This window comes from Salvelinus alpinus, chromosome 10, assembly GCF_045679555.1.
Source record: "Salvelinus alpinus chromosome 10, SLU_Salpinus.1, whole genome shotgun sequence".
Lineage (NCBI taxonomy): Eukaryota > Metazoa > Chordata > Actinopteri > Salmoniformes > Salmonidae > Salvelinus > Salvelinus alpinus.
Window position 1 is genome coordinate 46,824,590 of NC_092095.1, and position 24,428 is coordinate 46,849,017.

A 24,428-nucleotide genomic window follows, 5' to 3' on the forward strand; every position below is an offset into this window, starting at 1 on the left:
CCATATGTGTTATTTCATAGTTTTGATGTCTTCACTATTATTCTACAATGTAGAAAATAGTACAAATAAAGAAAAACCCTTGAATGAGTAGATGTGTCCAAACTTTTGACTGGTACTGTATATATATATTTTACATAGAATTAAGCATAATCATTATGGTTTTATGGTTTTACTCCAGATTGCAGTAAAAAAAAACTGTTTCAGGTGTTTGAAAAATGCTAAATTCAGGACACAGACCCCCTCGGGACCAGCCCCGAACCATCCTCAGGTACTTTGTGCCCCTCAGATTCTTTGGGTGCATGGCGCCCCTGCACATACACGAACATACATACACCCCCCGGTCAGGTGACCGGGCACTCGAGCAGCTGTGCAGCCTCAGTATCGTTCTCCATTAAACCAACACAGTCAGCCGCACAGCCACGGAGACGAGCTCTGAATACATACCGACGGTACATAGAATAAACCATACATAGGACGCGTTGTGACAATAATACGCCATGGGGGACCGTATGGCTTTGTTGCTGCTGGTTGTTGCGACCACGGCGCTAGCAGTTGAGGTAAGAAACCGGGGAAAGAAAGAGGGGAAAAGGCTGAGCTCCATGCCTATTCTTCTTCTCTTCCGCTGCTATTGATGGAGGGACCAGCCGGGTGATTCCAACCCATGGGGGCTAATTACTCATGAATAGAACAAAATGAAACCAGACATCCAGCAAGACTGTGAACATATTCCACGCCTGAATACATGTTGGACAGCTTTTTATCTAATTTAGTCTGACTCGAAATGATAGTAGAATAGCCAGCGTTCAGATCCCTTGTTCTTTTTGCTCAGTGCTGTTATAAACTACTCTGTCATTGCTTGAATTGAAATCTAGTTTTATAGCCTTTGGATAAGTTTTACTTTTTAATAATTCAAGATGAGAAATCATTACATTTATTTTACACAAAGTAAGACCTGATGAAGCTTGCCAATCTGTAGGCTACGGCTGAGATTCCTGTGTAGCCTATGTAAACGAACGTGATTTGTTTCTGTGCATAATTGCACTTCAACACATCCTAGTCCAAACAGGTTTCTGTAGTGGCAATATTGATTATTGTATTCGGAGTTTATGGGTAATGTGATCACCATTTTGTAGACACTTGTGTAGTATTTATTTTTTTGTTCTTCATGGCTCGAATATATATTTGAGGTGGTGGGCGTGGAAATAAACATCTATAGTGGGTTATTCTTTCCCTTAGATTGAGCTTTCTGTAGCCTAAAGACATAAATTACTCCCAAAAAAAGAGCCAAAGAGTAGACCTATGACCAATTAATTCTGCACATTGCGTCCTTGGATAAGGGTAAAAATCGCCTGTTTTCCCTACGTCAACCTGTTTCATGTAAGCTAGAGAATAAAGATAATGTTGTGAGACAGAAGTAAGATGGCGGCGGTGCACTGCAGCATTCCATGAACACAGGCAGAGATTTTGCACATAATCACTGATCATCCGTCTCTCTCAGGCGATATGCCATGTCGGTGTGAATTTGGCCTTGTAAAGAGAGAGACCACAATTGTTCTCTTACGACAGTCTTACACAAACGGTACACTGCAATTGCGGCTGAGTTGCTACATTTGGTATGTCTGAGTGTGGGAACTGCGGTTTGAATTTTAACAAATTATTGCAGCGGATACACTTGATCTGGGTGATACTTGTAACAGGTCGATGCGGGTCTGTGGGCTAGCTAGGCTAACCACACAATACTCTTCACACACCTCAAGTTCAAGATGTCAATGTCACTCAGGTTTTACTAGGCCTTTTCACCTCCAGACAGCTTACATAGCTAGTTGTTGTATGTATAACCTCAAGTGTTTCTGACTATATGTATCAATTGTTCTTAATCTTAGTTCAGTATAGCCAAAGGGTGTTGGTGATATTTGAACATATTAAGATACTTTAAATCAATTAAATGCCAAATAGGCTACAAAGTTGATGTTCAAACCTCCCAATACAGAAGTAAACAGTTAGTTGGTATTTCCCATATTGTGGGTTGTCAATAATTGACAATTCATTTCATGAATTTTTTTGGGAAAAGAAAGCTGACTTAGATTATAATGCTTTATTGCTTGGTCTACACATGTATAAGCCACACATTGAACAGTCTAAGGCCTCTATACAGACTGGAGTCCAGTTTCCCATTGACAACCCAGGCAGGCTGTCAATGCACTGCAGTCATTCAAGCCCAAAGCAACACAGCCTCACGCCCATTAGCGTACATTATAACCATTGTCTCCCTTTGGCATCCACTGCTCATGTTGCAGCTTCGTCCAACCATCCATTTAAAGCGCCAGTTTCCAATAGTGCTTTAAAGGGACAATTAGCTCTGTTGCAGTCTCTACAATTCCTACCCTTGTAATGGTTAGTTGTTGTGTGCCAATCATTGTCTCTGTTTTGGGATGTTTCTCATGCCATGCCAACCATCATCTTAAGCCCCTTTTTATGTTTTGGTGGCGGTGCCTCTTTCTGCCTGCCAGACAGAAATTCCTTGGCCCTTTATGGTGTTGTCATGTTACGTTTGTTATGTTGTTATGGGGCTGTTGTGTTCTCCCCACGTTGGGATGTTCCTCCCCTTTCAGGATTTGTTGTATTTTGGACCCTCTATCTCCCATGTAGCCACACTGGACATCCTCACCTTTAAGTAATGTGTTTGTCTGAAACGGTCAAGTCACCTATCCCTTTAATGGCATGGAAGGTTTTCAGGGGAGCTGATCTCAGTTGTGTGCTGTAACCTGGCCTTTCAGATAGCATCCATGGCTGGTTATCTCTTTCTTGCTATCCCTGGGCTGTGTTCAGTTGGCATGAAATGGAGTGAAACAGGGAGTGACTACCTGTACTTGTCCAATAAGAGATGTTTGTTTTACGTTGCAAAACCTTTTGCGACGGTGTCCCCTAATGAACACAACACTGAAGAGCTTCACAGAGCAAATATATCATGATATCATCTGATATGAAATGTGCAGCAGTGTCTGGTCAGAGGCTCTCACAACATCAGGATGGGCTCGATTGAGAAGCGACTCAAGCCCCACTCTTCACAATCCCTCATCTATACAGATCAGGGGTTCTGGGCAGGTGCTGTTCCATTCCAATGCTCCCCAATGAAACCTGGATGAGTTATCAGGGACCCCACCTCCAACCAGGAGAGAATGGGTGTGTTCCAGGTCGTCTTTTTGCAGTCACGCTGCACATATCATAATAAAGGAACTCCTGAATCGTTAAACACTTCTCCAGGCTTTGTGAGTTCTGATCATCTGCAATAATGACGACCTGGATGACCTGGAACGCGCCCTATAGCCCTGCTGCTATGGCAACCCCACCACTGCCCTGTATAGGCCAGTGGATCACGTCTTAACTGTCAGTGTCACCGTCATGGCCGCTGCGTGACTGAAGTGGCCCGTGTCGTGTGTGTGACCTTCACGTCCGCACATACAAACCTGGAACTTGATAATCTGAGTGACCAAGCGCAGTCAAAGAGCCTGGTGGAAACTAATCAAGCTGTGATGGTTGTTCGTGGTGATTTCTGTTTTTAGGGGGCTGACTCACTGTGGCTTATAGTTTTATCGATTGAGTCCCAAATGGCACCCTATTCCTTATGTCGCCTTTCCAATAGTGCTCTGGCCAAAAGTAGCGCGCTACATAAGGAGTACAGTGCCATTTGGGACGTAGACATAGTCCACCGTTAACATATAGCCGCAGAGAGTAAGAGCGAGATGGAGAGAAAAAAATAGGGAGGGCAGAAAGGTCAATATGATGTATATCGATGTATGGGACAGTGATCTGTGTGACCCGTTGATTGAGCGCACGTGGATATATTAATTAATAATACATCCAATGGCAAAATGCTCCTGACATACACACAGACAGTTAGACAATCACACAAACACAGCAGCATGTGTCTTAGGAATTATGCTGCACACTTGTCCCTCTGACTACAAAATGGCCACTTGTTCTTCAGTCAGCCTCCTTTATTCTTGATTGATTTGTCCTACTTGACCAAATGTCTCCCAAAGCAATCAAATAAATACTCTAAAACATGTATTTTCTGAATTTCAAATCGACCCTTGGCCCCTACCGTGTACAGGCTACACACCTAGACACTCCTGTAGATCTGACTGTTTCTGAAATAATCTGGTAGGTATTGGTAATAGCTTACTTTTACCTTTAATTTAGCTAGGGTGTAAATATCCCCATATTGATTCCACCGATCTAACCATCCAATCCTCTCAGATCGACAGGAGTGGATAGGGAGCAGGGGGCTATTCCTTCCCTCATCAATTATCCCTCCTTCTCCCATGTTGTTGGGTCCCTTTTTGAAATGATTGAGCTACCCTCCCTGCCCACCTCCTCTCCTCCCTCCTAATCCCCCTCTTCCCTCCTTCTCCTGTGTTTTGGTGGCGGCAGTGCCCTCCCCGGTCGCCTGCCACCCGTGCTACAGTTAGAGCGCCGCCTCCCAGAGATATTCCTGTCTCTGCTCTCTCATGCTTTCTTCCTTTCAGTCCTTCCTTTTTATTTATGTCTTCTTCTGTTTTCACTGCCTTTTTCTTCAGAACGAGCAGACCTAAGTCTTCCCTCGTTCAATATCTGCTCTTGCTCCCATTCCTCCCTTTCATTCCCACCTTATTTCTCTTTTTACTGCCTTTTTCTCCAAGACAGGCCAACGCTTCCCTTCGCTCAACCCAGGACAGTGTCCCTCTGTATATTGGCCTTATGTATATGTATTGCTACATGTACTGTGAAGGGAGTTATTATATGCGTATCACTTTACAACAGTTTCAATCAACTATGACCTGACATTTGCAGAATCAAATCAGTGCTGGTCTAAATGTCGATTTGAGCATCGATTTAATGCGGTCGCTCAAAATTGCATTGTTGATTATAGTCTGCCGTTTTTAAAATATCAAATATCTCTAAAAGGTCCTCTTTGTTTCATGGACTAAATGACTTAGCTGAACTGTGAGTAGCATTGTGTGTGTGGCGTCAAGAAGGAGTGGGATATTCTTGGCTGTGCCCTGCTATTCCCACTTCCCGTTTCCTTGGCCCAACCATTACCTGGGATGGGTTTCCTGTATTTGTGTGACGCGTGAGGAGACATATAGCCTACTGTGTGCGTGACAGTAATGGAACATGGGTGTGTGTGTACATTTGAATTTGTGTGCGGGCGTATTTGTCTCGCACTTGATTCGTTTTGTTTGTGTATCTCTCCCGTGTGTGTGTGGGTGTGCATTTTAATTTTACTTGATTAATTTGTGTGTGTTTGTTCAGTGCCCCACTAAGATATGTGGGACTGGTAAGCAAAGCATCACTGCAAGGGTATGCTGCTGATCCCATGCATTACCTTAATTCTCAGTATGGGGAGCTAGTTCTTGGAAACATGTAAACATATATCATACTCTCATACATTGAGACTTCACATAGTAGACTTGTTCCATTGTGGCTCAGTTGGTAGAGCACTTGCCCTAGGCTTGGGCGGTATCCAGAATGTTATACCTTCATTCCGACACTGAACACAAGGGGTGCTGTTTTCAAACCCCTCTGATACTCTTTAATCCGAAGGTTAGCGATGCTAACAAGTACATGTAAAATCCAATAGAGCTCGCATTGCAAACATTTTGCAATTTTGCATTTTGCAAACTCTCCTGATCCAAAAGGGGTTTCTCTGCTGTTACCAAGCCTCCCGAGTGGGGCAGTGGTCTAAGGCACTGCATCTCAGTGCTAGAGGCGTCACTACAGACCCTGGTTTGATCCCGGGCTGTAACACTACCGGCTGTGATGGGGAGTCCCATTTGGCCTAGCGTCATCCGGGTTAGGGGATGGTTAGGGGATGGTTTGGCCAGGGTAGGCCCTCATTGTAAATAATAATTTGTTCATTAACTGACTTGCCTAGTTAAATTAAAAAAGCGAATGCTTGATTTTGAAAGAAGCTAACCACTTACAGTACCTAGATAGCTAACTAGCTACTAGCTACTAGACAGTTGACAATTGTTATAAGATATTTAGTTATGAATTGCATACTGTAATTAGATCACCTGGCATAGGATGCGCAAAAGTGAGTGATTCAAAAGGCTCCGGTCTCTTGTCGTTGTGTGCTTGTAAACAAACACCAGGTGACACGTGACTGGGGACTACTGTAAGATTCATAATAATGTGACTGGTGAAATGAAGAGCGCAATGTTCTTCATCTCGTAGCATATTGCATATGTTGACTGCAGGTATTTACTTAAGTAGCTACAAATATTTATTAAAAGTTGTCAAAGAAATAGTTTTGACTGTGTTGAAAATCCATCCCGTGGCTTTTTCCAAATACCCCGGTACACTGTATACCGCCCAAGCCTAGCTTGTGTACACACACACACACATATGTGAACATTCACTTGCATGCGCGCAAACACATATGTGGACAAGACTGTAACTACCAATTGGATATCATGAAATTGGGGGGGGGGGAGGGGTACACTTTTATTTTATAGTAACTATTATTGCCAACTATGAAAATAGTAAAGGGTCTGAATACTTATGTAAATGTGATATTTTATAAATTAGCATTATGGGGTAGTGTGTGTAGATTGATTGGGGGGGGAACAATTTCATTCATTTTAGAATAAGGCTGTAGCGTAACAAAATGTGGATAAAGTCAAGGGGTCTGAATACTTTCCGAAGACAGATTTAAATCCTTAAACTCAGACTTGGACTACACACCCTCTCTACTGAATAGCAGGCAGGGAAGCAAAGTAGGGTTTGCTTTGCAACGCTTGCAGTTAGCCACTGATTCTTTCCAAACCACTCATTGTTGAATTTGTGAGATCCAAGTTTTTGTGTAATGTTTATGACCATTGGCTGATGAGCACCGATACGTTTTTATCTATAATTTCTCTTCATTTGACAGGGATTGAAAAGAATTTGACAGTAGATTGTCGATGTGATTCATGATGACTGCTTGCTAGCTAAGATTTTGAAACTTTTTAATGTTGACATGATCAGTCCAATCAAAGCTATGTTAGATATGAGGGGGCGCTAGAGAGCGTGCTATGGAGTAGACGTGCATTGCTAGAGCTCCGCTCAATTTTGAAACAAATTAATATTTATCTTAACCTCTCACAACCTATAACTTCAAACAAATATGACAAAAGGAAAAGGCAACAAAAAAGGGGGCGCTAAACAAGATAATTGGAATGAGATAGACAACGAACCAATTTCAACGTCGCCGACCCACGAGGAGCTAGCTGAAGAGGCTAGCTTCCAAGAGTTCCCCACAGATCCTACTCAAAGTGACATACTGGCTGCCATAAACGCACTAAGCAAGAAGGTGGACACAAGGTTGGCTGATATCTCAAAGAGTATTGGGACTTTGGCCGAAACTGTGAAGGCAACTAAGGGAAGGGTGCACGAGGTTGAGCAGACGACAATCGATCACGAGGCCAGGCTACAGGACATAGAGAAACAGTGCGCAACGTTCAAAAATGACAACAAAACCCTGAAGGCCCGACTGGAAATGCTCGAGTCGCATTCAAGACGCCAGAACATCCGAATATGTGGGATCCAGGAGGACACTGAGAAAGGGAAACCCACTGAATTTGTCTCGGAGCTGATACCGGCATTGCTGGGGAGTGAACACTTCAAAACGGCCATCCTGATCGACCGCGCACACAGAGCACAGGCAACGAAGCCGGCCAAGGGCGGGCCACCAAGGCCATTCATTGTAAGGCTGCACTATCCCCACACCAGGGATCTCATCCTCAAGCTGGCTAGTCAAAAGTTCCCCCTTAACTACAACGGAGCCAGGGTGTCTTTCTACCCAGATCTTACCTTGGAGGTGAGGAACCAACGGAAAGAGTATGATGAGGTACGCAACAAATGCAGGGCGGCCAACATCCGATATGGATTCCTCTTCCCAGCCCGGTTTAAGGTGACAGTCGAGGGATCAACACGTACGTTTGACAACGCAAAAGAGGCCGATCTGTTCTTGACAAGCAAGCTCCCCGGCTGAGGATACAGAACGGCTGTGCCAGCAGGCTAAATGGCCAAATACAGGCCAGGAATGTGTGTGAATTGAATTTCCGGCCTATGTCTTTTCGATCAGAAGATCAGAAATTGGGACTTATATGATAGGTGAGATGTTGTGGCTAATATAGCATTGTTTGGCATGTCATGTTTTAACGCCACTCACCCCCTAACGTGAGAGTTAAGTTAAGTGTTATTTAATATTAGTTTATATGCGGAGCATCTATAGACGACGAGTTAGTTCAAGCTTTATGTCTAGACACCCTAAGGTTTGTGTGTTAGTCAAGGAGCGCTTCGTTTGGGGAAGTCACTCAGTAAAGGGACGGGTGGAGGGACGGGAGGGGGGATGGGGTCTGTGTTTTATGTTCACGTTTATTAGTACAGGTGGCATGACAAGCTCCCGCACGGCGGGACGTTTTTCTTCAGGGTTTTGTTTGACAGCAGCAATTTGCTTTAAAATAAGAAATGCCACATAGTGACCGAGCACAGAGTAGACCAGGTGGAATAAAGATAGTCAGCTGGAACTGTAATGGATTAGGGCATGTCGTGAAACGAGCTAAGGTTTTTTCTCATCTTAAATCACTGGGTGCTGACATAGTGCTTCTTCAAGAAACTCATATTAAACGCTCCGCGCAGGCCAAGCTACGAGTCGGCTGGATCGGTCAGATATACCAGTCTAACTTTGATGCAAAAGCGAGAGGGGTAGCAATCCTGATAAGGAAAAACATTCCTTTTGTTTACTCAACCTCGATTTCAGATCCTAATGGTCGGTATATTATTGTGGCTGGTACACTGAATTCAAAACCAATAACCTTGGTCAATTTATATGGACCCAACTTCGATGATCCATTATTTTTTCAAAGGGTATTTAAGGCCATACCAAATATCTCGGATACAAGTGTTATTGTTGGAGGTGACTTTAACTGTACGTTAGATCCTCTTTTAGATAAACAGCTATCAAGGTCACTTCAACAATCAAATGCCAGTGTCTGTCTAAATACATTGATGACAAACCTTAACATTGTCGATATTTGGAGACTGACGCACCCAACAGACAGGGATTATTCTTTCTTTTCATCAGTTCATAAATCATATTCCAGAATTGACTATTTTTTGTTGGACTCCAAACTAATTTCAGCAGCTGAGTCGGTTACCTATCACCCCATTCTAATTACGGACCACTCTCCTCTGTCCATGGTGCTGAAACTCGACAATATGTCGACAGGTCGGCGACCGTGGCGCTTAGACGCATACCTGTTGAAAGATGAGGCTTTTTGTCAGTATTTGAAGGAGCAGATTGCCTTTTTCCTCAGTACTAACGACACGGGGGATGTTGACGACTCCACCCTTTGGGAATCTCTAAAGGCTGTGATTAGAGGTTACATTATTTCTTATACATCAGAGAGGAAGAAACGTGCCAATACTAGGCTGAGAGAAATTGAAAGAGAGTTAGGGGAACAGGAGAACGTTTTTAGGACAAATTCCTCGTATACAGTCCTTGAGAAGATCACAAAGTTAAAGTATGAATACAATACCATCCTTTCGAAACGGGTGGGCTCTTTACTTGCTAGAACGCAACAAAGTTATTTTGAACTGGGGGACAAACCACATAAATTATTAGCAAGACAGCTAAGGCATGTACAAGCATCTAGAGCTATTCACAAAATAAAAGACAAGAAGGGTAAAATAGTAACAGATCCGCAGGACATTAATAAATGCTTTGCGCAGTTTTACTCAGAGCTATACCAATCAAAATGCGATGCTACTGATCCACAAACTATGGAACGCTTTCTCGCTGAATGTGAACTTCCTAAACTAGACAGGGGGGCAGCTGCCGCACTCGATGCAGGGATAACCTTAGATGAAATTAACACAGCGATAGCACAATTTCCAAACAGCAAGGCCCCTGGGCCCGATGGATATGTAATAGAATTCTATAAGAAGTACTGCGCTAGTCTATCTCCACTTATGCTGCGAATGTTTCAACAATCCAAAGAAAATACCAAACTCCCGCAAACACTGTATGAGGCTACAATAGCCCTGATCTTGAAAAAAGATAGAGATTCCATGGAGATGTCGTCGTATCGCCCCGTGTCGTTACTCCCCATAGAAAACAAGGTGTTGACAAAGATATTGGCAAACCGATTGAAAAAATATATTTCCGACATCATACACCCTGACCAGACAGGTTTTATCCCGGGCCGACATATATACTACAATTTGAGACGCCTTTTCAACGTAATGTATCATGATCATAAAGTTGAGGCAGTGGTAATAGCTCTTGATGCAGAGAAGGCGTTTGATCAGATTGAGTGGAAGTATATGATGTCGGTTCTGGAGCATTTCGGATTTGGAAAGGAATTTATTAATTGGATAAGAATTATTTATGCACACCCAATGGCGTCCGTTGTGACCAATCAGGAAATGTCGCAGTCATTCCGCCTGTTCAAGGGGTGCCGACAGGGGTGCCCTATTTCGCCTGCTCTCTTCGCTATAGCCATGGAACCCCTTGCTACTCGCATTCGGGCATGTGCCGATATAGCTTCTGTTAAAATAAAAGACACACAGCACAAAATTTCCCTATATGCAGACGATGTTCTTTTGTTTTTGTCTAAGCCTAAAACTTCTATTCCACCATTACTTAACTTGATAAACACATTCGGCTCCTTCTCTGGCTACAAGATAAACTGGCAAAAAAGTGAGTTGATGCCAATATCACGGCCTGTGGATATGCAATTTCTGCAATCTACCCCGTTTAGAACAGTGAGGGACAAGTTCACAAGCCTTGGCATTGTAGTGACAAGAGACCTTGACCAGCTATTGAAAGTGAATTGGGACATGAAAATATATCAGCTTAAACAAAATATAGATTTCTGGAAAACTCTGCCTATTTCCTTGGTTGGTCGTATAAACGCTATTAAAATGGTTGTCCTACCCAGGTTTCTTTACCTCTTCCAATGTCTACCCAATTTCATACCACAAAGCTATTTTAAGAAATTGGATTCAATAGTAACTCCATTTTTATGGGATAACAAGGCAGCCAGAATTTCAAAGAAGCATTTATGCAAGTACAAGATAGAGGGGGGCTTTGGCCTTCCTCACTTCAAACTGTATTATTGGGCTGCTAATCTGAACATTGTGTCTTTCTGGAGGGAAAGTTTACCTGCGATGAGACAGAAGGATATGCCTTCATGGCTTTTGATCGAGCAGGCCTCCTGTCAACGTTCCTCACTCCCTGCACTTGTTAATAGCCCATCATATGTGAAAAAACCCACTTATGACTCCAATCCAGTCATTTGTCATACGCTTAGGATCTGGAAACAGATTAGGGATTTTCTTAACATACCCACTGTTTACATAGACAGCCCGATTAGCCTGAATCATGCTTTCCACCCTGCATTGGATGATGTGGTGTTTTCACAGTGGAGGGAGAAGGGGCTCACAACAATTGGTAATTTATACATAGATGGTCAGTTAGCTTCATTTCAACAATTACAGGCAAAGTTCAACATGCCAACAACACATTTTTTCAGATACCTCCAAATCAGGAATTTCTTAAGGACACATATCCCACAGTATGGCATTAAGCCCAATAGTCCTACATTAGATAGCTTGATACTTGTCAAACCCCATTCAAAAGGGTCGGTCTCTAGACTGTATGATGTGCTACAGGCCCACATAGAGGTATCCACAGACACCATTAAAAGGGCTTGGGAACAAGAACTTGGTTCAGAAATCTCAAATGAGGACTGGATAGAAGCTCTCAGGAATATAAACCACAGTTCAGTGAATGCCAGACACAACCTTGTACAGTTTAAGGTGATACACAGGTTACACTACTCAAAAGTAAAACTGCATAAAATATTCCCGGACACCTCACCACTGTGTGAGAGGTGCAAGCAGGATGAGGGGACGTTGACCCACTTATTCTGGACATGCCCTAAATTACATGCTTACTGGGCTCTCATTTTTGATTACTTATCTAAGGCCTTTGATAGAGTTCTAGCCCCAGACCCATTGATCGCTCTGTTTGGTACAGTTGATGGGAATAACCAGGAAGGGAAAGCTGTCTCTCTGTGTACTCTATTAGCCAAAAGGCTCATATTGCAATTTTGGAAATTGGAGACTGTACCTACCTTTGAAATGTGGTTACGGGATTTAGGGAATGTAATACATATGGAAAAGATTCGATACAACACCTCCAATAGAAGTCCATTGTTTTACAAAATATGGCAGCCGATACTGGATAAATGGTCTAGCCCCGCTTCATAACTGGGCTGACGATCTGCTGCTACTCTGTGCTGTACTCCACTCAATATTTATTTTTGGCTGAACTACACTGCTTGTAATGACTATATGCTGTCTTCTTATACATGTACCACCTAATAGGATTTTGTTTTATTTTGTGTATGTGTGAGTTAACTTTTGTTTTGTCCTCTAAACTGGCCATCCCATTCAACAGTACAATGAATGTCATTGTTTGTATTGCTGTCTTTTTTACTTTATTTTTATTGGAAAATAATAAACATATTATAAAAAAAAAAGCTATGTTAGATATAATGTGATTGTGTCATTTTGTCGCTGGTATTCTTGAGCCTTCTTGGATGGGCACTTTTAATCTAAATCTATGGCGGCACCCAAGGGGTCTTGAAATGCTTGGCTTTCCCTGTAGATTCTGAAAAAATGGAGACAGGATGCACCTGAGCTCAATTTTGAGTCTCATAACAAAGGGTCTAAATACTTATTTACATAAGGTATTTCTGTTTTGTATTTTCAAAAATGTCTAAAAACATGTTTTTGCTTTGTGATTATGGGGTATTGTGTGTAGATTGTTTACAGCCTTGTTCTAAAATTGATTAAATAACAAAGTGTGGAAAAGGTCAAGGGGTCTGATTTACTTTCTGAATGCACTGTGTATATATACACACGCATTTATGCAGTACCAGTCAAAAGTCTGGACACATCTACTCATTCAAGGGTTTTTCTTAATTTTTTTTATATGAAAAACCACATGGGATCATGTAGCTTTGCACACTCTTGGCATTCTCTCAACCAGCTTCACCTGGAATGCTTTTCCAACAGTCATTCATATGTGGAGTTCCCACATATGCCCACTTGTTGGCTGCTTTTTCTTCACTCTGCGGTCTAACTCATCCCAAACCATCTCAATTGGGTTGAGGTCGGGTGATTGTGGAAGCCAGGTCATCTGATGCAGCACTCCATCACTCTCCTTCTTGGTCAAATAGCCCTTACACAGCCTGGAGGTGAGTTGGGTCATTGTCCTGTTGAAAAACAAATGATCGTACTATTAAGCGCAAACCAGATGGGAAAGGGTATCGCTGCAGAATGCTGTGGTAGCCATGCTGGTTAAGCATGCCTTGAATTCTAAATAAATCACAGACAGTGTCACCAGCAAAGGCCACACCATCACACCTCCTCCTCCATGCTTTACAGTGGTGACCACACATGCAGAGATCATCCGTTCACGTACTCTGCGTCTCACAAAGACACGGCAGTTGGAACCAGAAATCTCAAATTTAGACTCATTAGACCAAAGGACGTATTTCGACCGGTCTAATGTCCATTGCTCATGCTTCTTGACCCAAGCAAGTCTCTTATTATTGGTGTCCTTTAGTAGTGGTTTCTTTGCAGCAATTTGACCACAAAGGCCTGATGTCAATCAGTCTCCTCTGAACAGTTGATGTTGAGATGTCTGTTACTTGAACTTTGTGAAGCATTTATTTGTGCTGCAATATCTGCGGCTGGTAACTCTAATGAACTTATCCTCTGCAGTGAAGGTAACTCCGGGTCTTCCTTTCCTGTGGCGGCCCTCATGAGTGCCAGTTTCATCATAGCGCTTGAAGGTTTTTCCGTTTTGTTTTTCCACATTGTCTTAAAGTAATGGACTGTCGTTTCTCTTTGCTTATTTGAGCTGTTCTTGCCATAATATGGACTTGATCTCTTACCAAATAGGGCTATCTTTTGTGTACCACCCCTACCTTGTCACAACACAACTGATTGGCTCAAATGCATTAGGATGGGAAAAAATTCCACAGATAAATTTAACTGGGCACACCTGTTAATTGAAATGCATTCCAGGTGACTACCTCATGAAGCTGGTTGAGAGAATGCCAAGAGCGTGTAAAGCTGTCATCAAGGCAAATGGTGGCTACTTTGAAGAATCTCAAATCTAAGATGTATTTTGATTTAACACTTTTGTTTTGGTTACTACATGTTTCCATATGTGTTATTTCATCATTTTGATGTCTTCACTATTATTCTACAATGTAGAAAATAGTAAAAAAGAGAGAAAAACTTGAATGTGTAGGTGTCAACTTTTTACTGGTACTGTGTATATATACAGTACAGGGGGTAGGCTGTCATTGTAAAAATAATTTGTTCTTAACTGACTTTCATAGTTAAATGAAAAATACAGTTCATTCGGAAAGTATTCAGACCCCTGACTTTTTCCAGATTTTGTTACGTTACAGCCAGTCTTATTGCTTGCCGATGAGGTTGTCAACTGTCGTCACAGGGACACAGTAGCACATCTCGACCAGATGGGAATAGACGTCATCGTCATGGCGATGGCCACGGCAACCAGTCTTCCGTTCCCGGGTGCAGGGTGTAATTGGAATGTTGGCAGGCAGGGCGTGAGGGAAACGAGGGGCTGACTGCCCTCTAATCACTGTAACACACTCCCACACCCAACCCACCCGAGGATCCGGTCCCAGAGACTAGCAGATAGCATTACACAAACACGCGCGCACACACAGCCACACACTCCAAAGACCAAGCACATGTACCATTTATACACTCTCATGCATGGAGTCGCTCTCACTCACACACACACACACACACACTGATAGGGTTCAAAGATGAGCTCAGGCCAGGGGTTTAAGTCACAGCAGGCCCTGCTTGGTAAGTGATTAGTGAATGTGTGTGTACGTGTGCTTGCCTGTTCACGTTTCTCTGTGTCAATGTGCCGGCTGTCATTCGGTCACCTCTCCAGCCTTATCTAATTAAGTCGTGACTGATTTCCTTCCTAACTAGTTTCCCATGGTGTCCAACCGGTATTCCAAACAGAATAAGGCTCTGTCCTCCAGGGCAGTGGTGGAAAAAGTACTAAATTGTCATACTTGAGTAAAAGTAAAGATACCTTCATAGAAAATGACTCAACTAAAAGGTGAGTCAACCAGTAAAATACTACTTGAGTAAAAGTATCTGGTTTTTAATGTACTTACGTTTAGTGGTGGAAAAAGTACTCCAATTGTCAGACTTAAGTAAAAGTTCAAAGTAAATGCTATTCATCAAATTCCTTATATAATACAAACCAGATGGCACAATGTAAAAAAATAAAATTTTTCCCTTTTGATATAAGGACAGCCAGGGGCACACTGGCTGTCCTCCAGGGCACACTCAGACACAATTTACATACGCAATATTTGTGTTTAGTGTCCAACAGATCAGAGGCAGTAGAGATGATAGGTGCGTGAATTGGACCATATTGTTGTCCTACCTGAGCATTCAAAATGTAAAAAGTTATTTTGGTTGTCAGGGAAAATATATGGGAGTAAAAAGTACATCTTTTCTTTAGGAATGTAGTGGAGTAAAAGTAGTTTAAAAAATAAATAGTAATGATAACTAAAGTAGTAAGTTCAAAGTATTTTGACTTGTTTTTTTTAATAAGTAAGTCTGTTTTTATACAAGGCCTCTGGCTATTTCTCTTTCCTCCCCAGTCATTGTTGATTGTGTGTCTGTCTACTCAGTATCTGTCTGTCATTCTTATCGATCTGTTTCTATACGGCCTGGCTGCATCTACAATGACATCTTATTCCCTTTTAGAGTGCACCACTTTTGACCAGAGCACATTTCAAACACAGCCAGGGAGCTAGACAGTGTTGTACTAGTAGTGCACTACATGGGGAATAGGGTGCCATTTTAGACGCACCCTGTGTCTCTGGTGGGTAGAGACAGGCAGAGGACACTCTCCAGACATAATAGCTTATCTCAGGTGACACTCGCACCGCCAGGTGGTCTCCCTAGGTCTGAAAGCTGATCCCAGATCCCAGTGGCAGGCCTGGGACACTCCAATAACAGCTCACCGCAACAGAGCCACAATTAATGCTGCCCCGGGACTTTGGGACTGGTTCACAGAACAGGGCCCGAGGATTAAATCAAATCAATATTATACACTTGTTCTTTGGTGTGTGTGTGCATGTATGTACAACACTGCACGTGTATGCACATTATGCATATGAGTGCGGGTGTGCATGTGCGTCTTCATGCTAATGTGAATAGAATGGCAAAGGAGAGGGTGGACCCAGCCAGAAGAAGAATTAACCCCTGGTCAAAACCCACAAGATCCCCATGCAAACCAATGGGAAGCACCCTATACCCATTGGTAGAGCTAGAGGAAGAGTCAGTGTCCCACCAATAATAGCATAAAGACAGACACACACACAGAGACACATTCTCACTGGACAATAGGTACCAGGCAAGTTTTCTGTTTAACCAAACGAGTCAATACTGACTCAATGTCTGTGGCTCTTAGATACAATATGGAGCAAAGAAAATGTGTGCTTAAAGATGTGTGATAGAGACCTGGTATGTTTGTCTGGTTTCAATATAGGTCACCGAATGAGGTCACCCGACTGAAATGCGGCCGTGATCCAATTCAATTAAAATAACTTTATTTGTCCTGTGTAGGGCTGACCCCATTTTGTCGACTGGTAATGTTTTTAGTCGAGCAGTTAAAAATAAAAGTTTTTACGGTACGTGTTTATTGACACCTTTTCTCAGTGGACTAATCCATTGCGGAGGCCGCGGGGATGGCTCACCAGTAGTACATTTACCATTTTTAATTCCCATCATTTCAAATCTACAATGTTTGGTTACCGTAATTTCTGTTAATGCAATATACCCACTTCTGCTTCCCTTACACACTGTCCTAGAAAAACTATCAACGTGGCTTCTTCTCTCTGTGTTATGGTGGATATGTAAGCATGTTGACAGTACGTTCCAACTAGCACCAGCTGGCTAGGCACATTCCAAAGATTGTACGTGGGTTCAGGATTGACTGACTTTATTTTCAGAAACGGACACCGTCTGTTTCATGGCCTACGTTTTAGGATGAGGCAAGACTTCCCTCTGTTTTCAGGCGGTGGCCGGCTCTATTTTAACGATGTGTTCTAGTTTCCATGGCATCAACTTTTTGCTGGTGGATCTGTGAGCAACTGGGATCATTAACCAATGCAGTGCACCAGGGCCAAAGGCATGATTGATTAAAGCTTTCTCCACCAGTGCTGTGCCAGTAAGGCTAGTACCAGTAGTACCAAGCTTTGGATTAAGGTAGATTTACATTGGGGAGTGCTGGGTAGTCTTGGCCGCATGTAGAATGCCTTTCTACCCAATTCTCCCAGAGAGTCACCTGATGTGCTATCACTTTACATTTGGTGTGGCGCGGTTGACCATTTAATTGCGCAGGTATAAATTGTTTGTTGGCTGTGTGGGGGGGGAAACTCTTGATGTTGCGAGCCGGGACTGTTATTCTCATATTTCCCTGATTTTTTTTAAATTAAACTTAAATCAACTGTATTAGCCTTTTACTGTGTGCTTACGACAACAGTACATAGGTCTGTGTTACCTCCAATATGGTCCTATATGGGGTACTTTACATGCAATATCTAGTTGGATGGTGCAGTAGTGAGAACAGTATCTTGTTGTGACAGCAGCAGGAGGGTACCATGGGTGGTATCAGTGTGGATTGGGACCACTGTGGGATATCTCGGCCAGGCAGCTCAGCGTAATCCCCCACCCAGATTACTGCCGGCAGGCTGGCCAGCCGATAGATGAGATAGCAATGCTGGCGATGGATGAGAGTGGGCAGAGGCAAGCGAGGGAGCAGGTGGCTCAGGGAAAGCCCTGTCTCCTCTCATAATGTCCACTACTCCTCTGTTCTCTTTCTCTCTCACTCTCGCTTTCTCTCTCTCCCGTCTTTCTTTCTTTTCTCTCTCACTTATGTTTTGAACCCTGCACCTAGGAAACCATTACTGTTAAACCTCTCCCGACTGGTTTGTGCTCCAGAGTGAAGTTTTCCCTAGGTACATATCTAGGATCTGCTTTCCCTCCCCCTATCCTAACCTTAAACGTTGGGTCAGCTTTGTACTTCCTGCACTAAGATTAGGGGCAACTTCACCCTACTCCACTGGGGCTCATAGTGTTATACACAGTTTATACACCTTACAACGCACAAAGTCTCGTTGTCCATTTATATCCCGCCCTCTTTCATCTCTCACTTTGTTGCTTTCTCTCTTTCTAACCTTTCCATTCCAAACAGTCTGATTTATAAGACTGCAGTGGGATTTGGCTGCTCTCCAGGACAACCCCCCCCCAACTGTTTGCAGCAGGATGGAGAAGAGAGGGGGAAGGAGAAGAGGGAATAGAGGAAGGACATTATTTACAAGGCAAAAACAGATGAGGTGATTTTGAATACTGGAAAAGTGGGTGAGAGCGAGTGCGAGGGAGGGAGAGCAATTTCCCTTTAGTGTTCACACATCAGAGCAGCGGGTAGGTCTAAAAGCAATATGGGGATTGCTCCACGTAGGCCTCCGTTCCAATTTCTTCACGTCTAAGTGATAAGTAGGGGGTGGGTGGCTGACATGGAACTGGGTCAAATTTCAAACACTTTTTCTAAAGTCCTTTTTACATCAGCAGTTGTCACAAAGTGGAATTGGGTCATCGTAGTCTTTCTATAACAATAACCTTTTTCACACTCGTGTCAACCTGAACTGTGCTCTTTTGGCTCGCTTTCCAGTGAGTACTGACTGGGACGATGGCCAGCCTGCTTCTTTCCAGCATGATTTGAGTGGGGCATGGCAAGCTAACTATGCCTCTATTCACTTTGGGCTGGAAACAGATATGTTATGGGGCCAGCTCGGCTCGCTTTTAGCAGCTGGACCTAGCCATGTGAAAAGAAAATATCCAAGCGATACGGTTTGGATTGGGACGATAATGTGGGTATAGGAGCATCATGTCAAATCTGACCCTATCTACTCCAGGGTTCTACAACTCCAGTCATTGTTGTGCATACTTTCGTTCCAGCCCTGCAGTAATGCACATTATTCAAATATTAAACTAATAAAATGTTGTCTCTCTGGAACGGAATTAGCTGAATCAAGTTTGTCAGTAACTGTAGGGCTGGGTCAAAAGTTGGAGAACCCTGTTCTACACCATTGATTTCTTGTAGAGCAGAACTAAGACTCTCTGATCTTGCACACACATCACAAGGGAGGTGTACCGTTTTCACTACTGTAAATATACAGAAGGAAATGACATGATTGACAAGCAGATGTTTCCTCTAACTGCGTATCTACCCACTGGGCGAAGACATCAGTTCAACGGCTAGTTTTGATTTACATTTGATTGAGTTCAACGTGAAATCGACAGAAATGTTAACCATGAAATTGGATTTAGTTTTAAAGTTGAGTGAAAACCTTTTACGTTGATGACTTTTTGCAAATCCAATCAGATTTCCACGTTAATTCGAAGTGATCACATTTTCTGGTTGAAATGACATGGAAACAACGTTATTACACCAGTTTGTGTAACGTGGGTTTGTCAGTCTCCCTTTCCTCAAACCTTACCAGATCAGATTTTATTGGTTGCGTACACTTATTTTGCAGATGTTATCGTAGGTGCAGCAAAATGCTTGTGTTTCTAGCTCCAGCAGTGAGGTAATACCTAACGATGCACACAAATCCCCCAAATTAAAAGAAAGGAATTTAAAAAATATCAAGATGGGCAATGTCAGAGTCCGGAATATAAATATATATGTATATGATGGTGTGCATAGACATGGACAGTATAGGAATAGAAAAGGATACAACAGTAGTTATATAGGATAAGTCTGGACCATAATACAGTATATACATATGACGTGGGTAAAACCGTGTCTAAACATTTCTTACTTACCAGTGTTTTTGGGAGAAAAAAAAAGCTTTGCCGAACAAAAGTTGTCTGTTCTTTCGAGTAATAGATTGGTTGGGGGGAAAAAATGTAAACTTGTATTTTTCCATAGACACACCCCTATGTGTTTTAATGAAATTAACTACATGTATTGAGCTTGCCTGATGCTTTAAGCGCACTGTTTGATGAAATAAGACAAATGACTTATGAGGGAGCCAGAGATCAAGATAACCTGACCCGACCATCCCCCTGCTGGCTTTCGCAGATTCTGAGGTTAATCTCCTAAAGTTGCTGGTAATAGGCTACAACCTTTCGCATGTGGAATGCCAATTTATCTTAGCATTTCTACTGATCTGCATGCCAGTTATGATTTTCGTATGCATATTTTTGTGGAACAGTTTCATTTAATTTATAATACCGTCTTCACAATCATTGTCATGTGGTTAATCAAAATTATATCGAAATGAAAATGATACAAACATTAAAAAGTAACTTCTATTACCATTGACAACTATGTAAAAAAAGCCTACATAAAGCAAACAAATAAAAACATTTCATCCTGCAGGTAAAAAATATCCTGATTTAAAAATAATATCCTATACAGCACAGTGGCTACGCATGGGCTGTCTGCAACGAACTTGAAACATTGTATCAGCTTGGGTCTGGCCTGAAGCTCGCAGCATTGTATAAAATATGAATGTATATACATTATTTATTTTTTTATGTATGTGTGTAAAATATATATATATATATATATATATATATATATATATATATATATATATATATTACACACTACCGTTCAAAAGTTTGGGGTCACTTAGAAATGTCCTTGTTTTTGAAAGAAAAGTACTTTTTTTGTCCATTTAAAATAATATCAAATTGATCAGAAATACAGTGTAGACATTGTTTAGGTTGTACATGACTATTGTTGCTGGAAACGGGTGATTTTAAAAATAAATGTTTTATGGAATATCTACATAGGCGTACAGAGGCCCGTTATCAGCAACCATCACTCCTGTGTTCCAATGGCACATTGTGTTAGCTCATCCAAGTTTAGCATTTTAAACGGCTAATTGATCATTAGAAAACCCTTTTGCAATTATGTTAGCACAGCTGAAAACTGTTGTGCTGATTAACCTCTCCAGGGGGTGTGGGACGCTAGCATCCAGTGGGCAACATCCAGTGAAATTGCAGAGCGCCAAATTCAAAAACAGAAATACTCATTATAAAAATTCATGAAACATACAAGTGTTACACATGGGTTTAAAGATAAACTTCTTGTTAATCCAACAACAGTGTCAGATTTCAAAAAGGCTTTACGGCGAAAGCATATCATGCGATTATCTGAGAACAGCGCCCAACAGACAAATCATTACAAACAGTAACAAGCCAAGTAGAGGAGTTACACAAGTCAGAAATAGTGATAAATATAATCACTTACCTTTGATCTTCATATGTTTGCACTCACAAGACTCCCATTTACTCAATAAATGTTTGTTTTGTTCGGTAAAGTCCATGTTTATATCCAAAAACCTCAGTTTTGTTGGCGCGTTTTGTTCAATAATCCACTGTCTCAAACAACATCGGGTGAAATTGCAGAGCGTGAAACTCAACAAAACAGAAATTGTCATAATAAACATACATAAAAGATACAAATGTTATACACCAGCTTAAAGATAAACTTCTTGTTAATCCAACTGCTGTGTCAGATTTCAAAAATGCTTTACCGTGAAAGCAAACCATGCGATTATCTGAGAACAGCGCCCAGCAGACAAATCATTACAAACAGTTAGCAGCCAAGAAGAGGAGTAAACTAAAGTCAGAAATAGCGATAAAATGTATCACTTATCTTTGATGATCTTCATATGGTTGCACTCCGAAGACTCCATGTTACACAATAAATGTTAGTTTTGTTCGATAATGTCAAAACCTCCGTTTTGTTGGTGCGTTTTGTTCAGCAATCCATTGGAACAAAGCGCGGTCACAACAAACAGACAAAAAATCTAAAAAAGTACCATAAAAGTTCATAGAAACATGTCAAACGATGTTTAAAATCAATCCTCAGGTTGTTTTTGTCAAATAATCAATAATATTTCAACCGGACAAAAGCTTCATCAATAGAAAAGGAGGAACAAAGAAAGCGCGCTCCTGGTCACACGGTGGACTCATGTCTGGAAATTTCCACGGTCCACTCACAGAAAGTGCAGTATCTCCCTCATTTTTCAGAGTAAAAGCCTGAAACAGTGCCTAAAGACTGGCCACATGTAGAAGAAGCCATAGAGATCGTGAACTGGGTCATAAGTCTTTGTATGGTGGATAGGCTTTCAATGGAAAAACAGCCTTTCAAAATAAAAGCACTTCCTGGATGGGTTTTCCTCAGGGTTTTGCCTGCCATATGAGTTCTGTTATACTCTGTTTAACAGTTTAGGAAACTTTTGAGTTTTTTTCTATCCAAATCTACTAATAATATGCATATATTAGCAACTGGGCCTGAGTAGCAGGCAGTTTACTTTGGGCATGCTTTTCATCCAAAATTCCAAATGCTGCCCCCTACCCTAGTGAAGTTAAAGAAGCAATAAACTGGCCTTTAAACTAGTTGAGTATCTGGAGCATCAGCATTTTTGGGGTTCGAATACAGGCTCAAAATGGCCATAAACAAAGAACTTTCTTCTGAAACTCATCGGTATATTCTTGTTTTGAGAAATGACGGCTATTGAAATACAGACTATGATTTTCAACACTGTTAAAAAATTATATATGTATATACTTTTTTTTGGGGGGGGGGGTGCCACATCACTACTTAGAACTATAAGTTTAGTATAAATACAATAAATCTAAGATGTGTCAAATGTTATCCGGTTTGCTAACTTGCTAGCTAAGGGGCTAGATGTCAAGATCAAGCTTCTTGGTTACAGCAGAGACATTCAATCCCCTCCTGGATCAAGATCCCTGTTTCCTAAATTGCTTTGTGGATTGCATTTTATTTATTTTTTAATAGCGACCCTTGTGTGCACATTCGGTAATACTGTATACACCGGTATGGTACAGAAACGGTATGACTGAAAATCTAGATACCGCCCAACCCTAGTTTACTGTACACATGGACGAATGCATTCACACACACACTAATCTTTTAACCTGTTTGTCGGTTTTATAACAATCTGGCCTTAAATGGCCATGTACTCTTATCTCTACCCAGCACAGCCAGAAGAGGACTGGCCACCCCTCAGAGCCTGGTTCCTCTCTAGGTCTCTTCCTAGGTTCCTGCCTTTCTAGGTAGTTTTTCCTAGTCACCGTGCTTCTACATCTGCATTGCTTGCTGTTTGAGGTTTTAGGCTGGGTTTCTGTATAGCACTTTGACCTTTGCGGATGTAAAAAGGGCTTTATAAATACATTTGATTGATAGAAGACACTAACACAAGTGATTTCACCTGTTTTTCTACTGATTCCATATGAGCGAACGTGTGTGGGATTTACAGATTTCCATGGCGCTAGGGCATGTGGCCTAACAGGTTGACTTGAACTTAACTTCTTTAGGCGACACATCCGTCCCTCATAGAACTACACTGCAATCTGATCTGTCTGAGTTTGTTTGTGTGTAGACGCGCATGCCCGAATGTGTGCATGCACAGTGCACTGAGTGCGCATGCATATGAATGGACGAGTGTCGTAATGAAAGTGTGTGTGTATGCGTGTGTCTGTGAATGTGCGTGCACTGTGTGTGTGTGGATAAGGATTACATTGTGCATTAGCTCGTAAGAGAATCAAGTCCATTCACAGTATGTCATCCTCTACTTCACAAACATTTGTTTTACTGCCAAACCACTAACAAGATTATAGAAAAACACAATGCAATCGGTCTCTCTTTCTCTCCTCTCGCTCTCCCTCTTTCTCCTCCCTCGTTCTCTAGTACAATGCTGTCTTTCAGTCTTTCGTTTGTCCCCACCTCCCTTACAGGATCCTCATTACAAAACCTCCTTATGCAGTAGCGATGGACACACATACACACTCACATACTCTCAGAGATGGATGTACACACATGAATACAGTTACATAATATAATTAGTACCCGTGAATAGGCACCGGATGGACAACAAAGGTGCACACACACGTAAGCCAAGCATGAAAACCCCTTGGCAGCCTGGCATACTACAGTACATGTTCTTTCTCAGTGCTGCCACCTGTGGGTTATCTAGGATACGTGCATGTGTGTTTGTGTCTGTGTGTGTGCAGTGAGTGTGCGTGCATGCCGTCCAATATGCTTGCGTGCGTGTGTAAAAGCTTGATAGGTTTGGGAAGGTTTCGTAAGAGTCTGCAGTGGTGCTATGTGTTTGTCAATCACAATTCAGTAGGAAAGTCTACAGTAGCCTCTTCTTTTACCATTGATGGGTGTAGTGTGAATGTTCCCCTAGGACGCTGATCTTGGA

At 42.0% G+C, this 24,428-nt stretch overlaps 1 protein-coding gene across 2 annotated transcripts in view; it reads left to right on the forward strand.

Moving 5' to 3' along the window:
* Window positions 1-367: 367 nt before the first annotated feature.
* The window catches only part of LOC139532098 (amyloid-beta A4 protein-like), a 43,012-nt gene continuing 18,951 nt past the window's right edge, over window positions 368-24,428 (forward strand). For both annotated transcript variants that reach the window (XM_071329239.1, XM_071329240.1), the window contains exon 1: window positions 368-557. In XM_071329239.1, coding sequence (XP_071185340.1) covers window positions 498-557 — 60 coding nt within the window. In that variant the 5' untranslated portion in view covers window positions 368-497. The remainder of the gene's footprint in view (window positions 558-24,428) is intronic.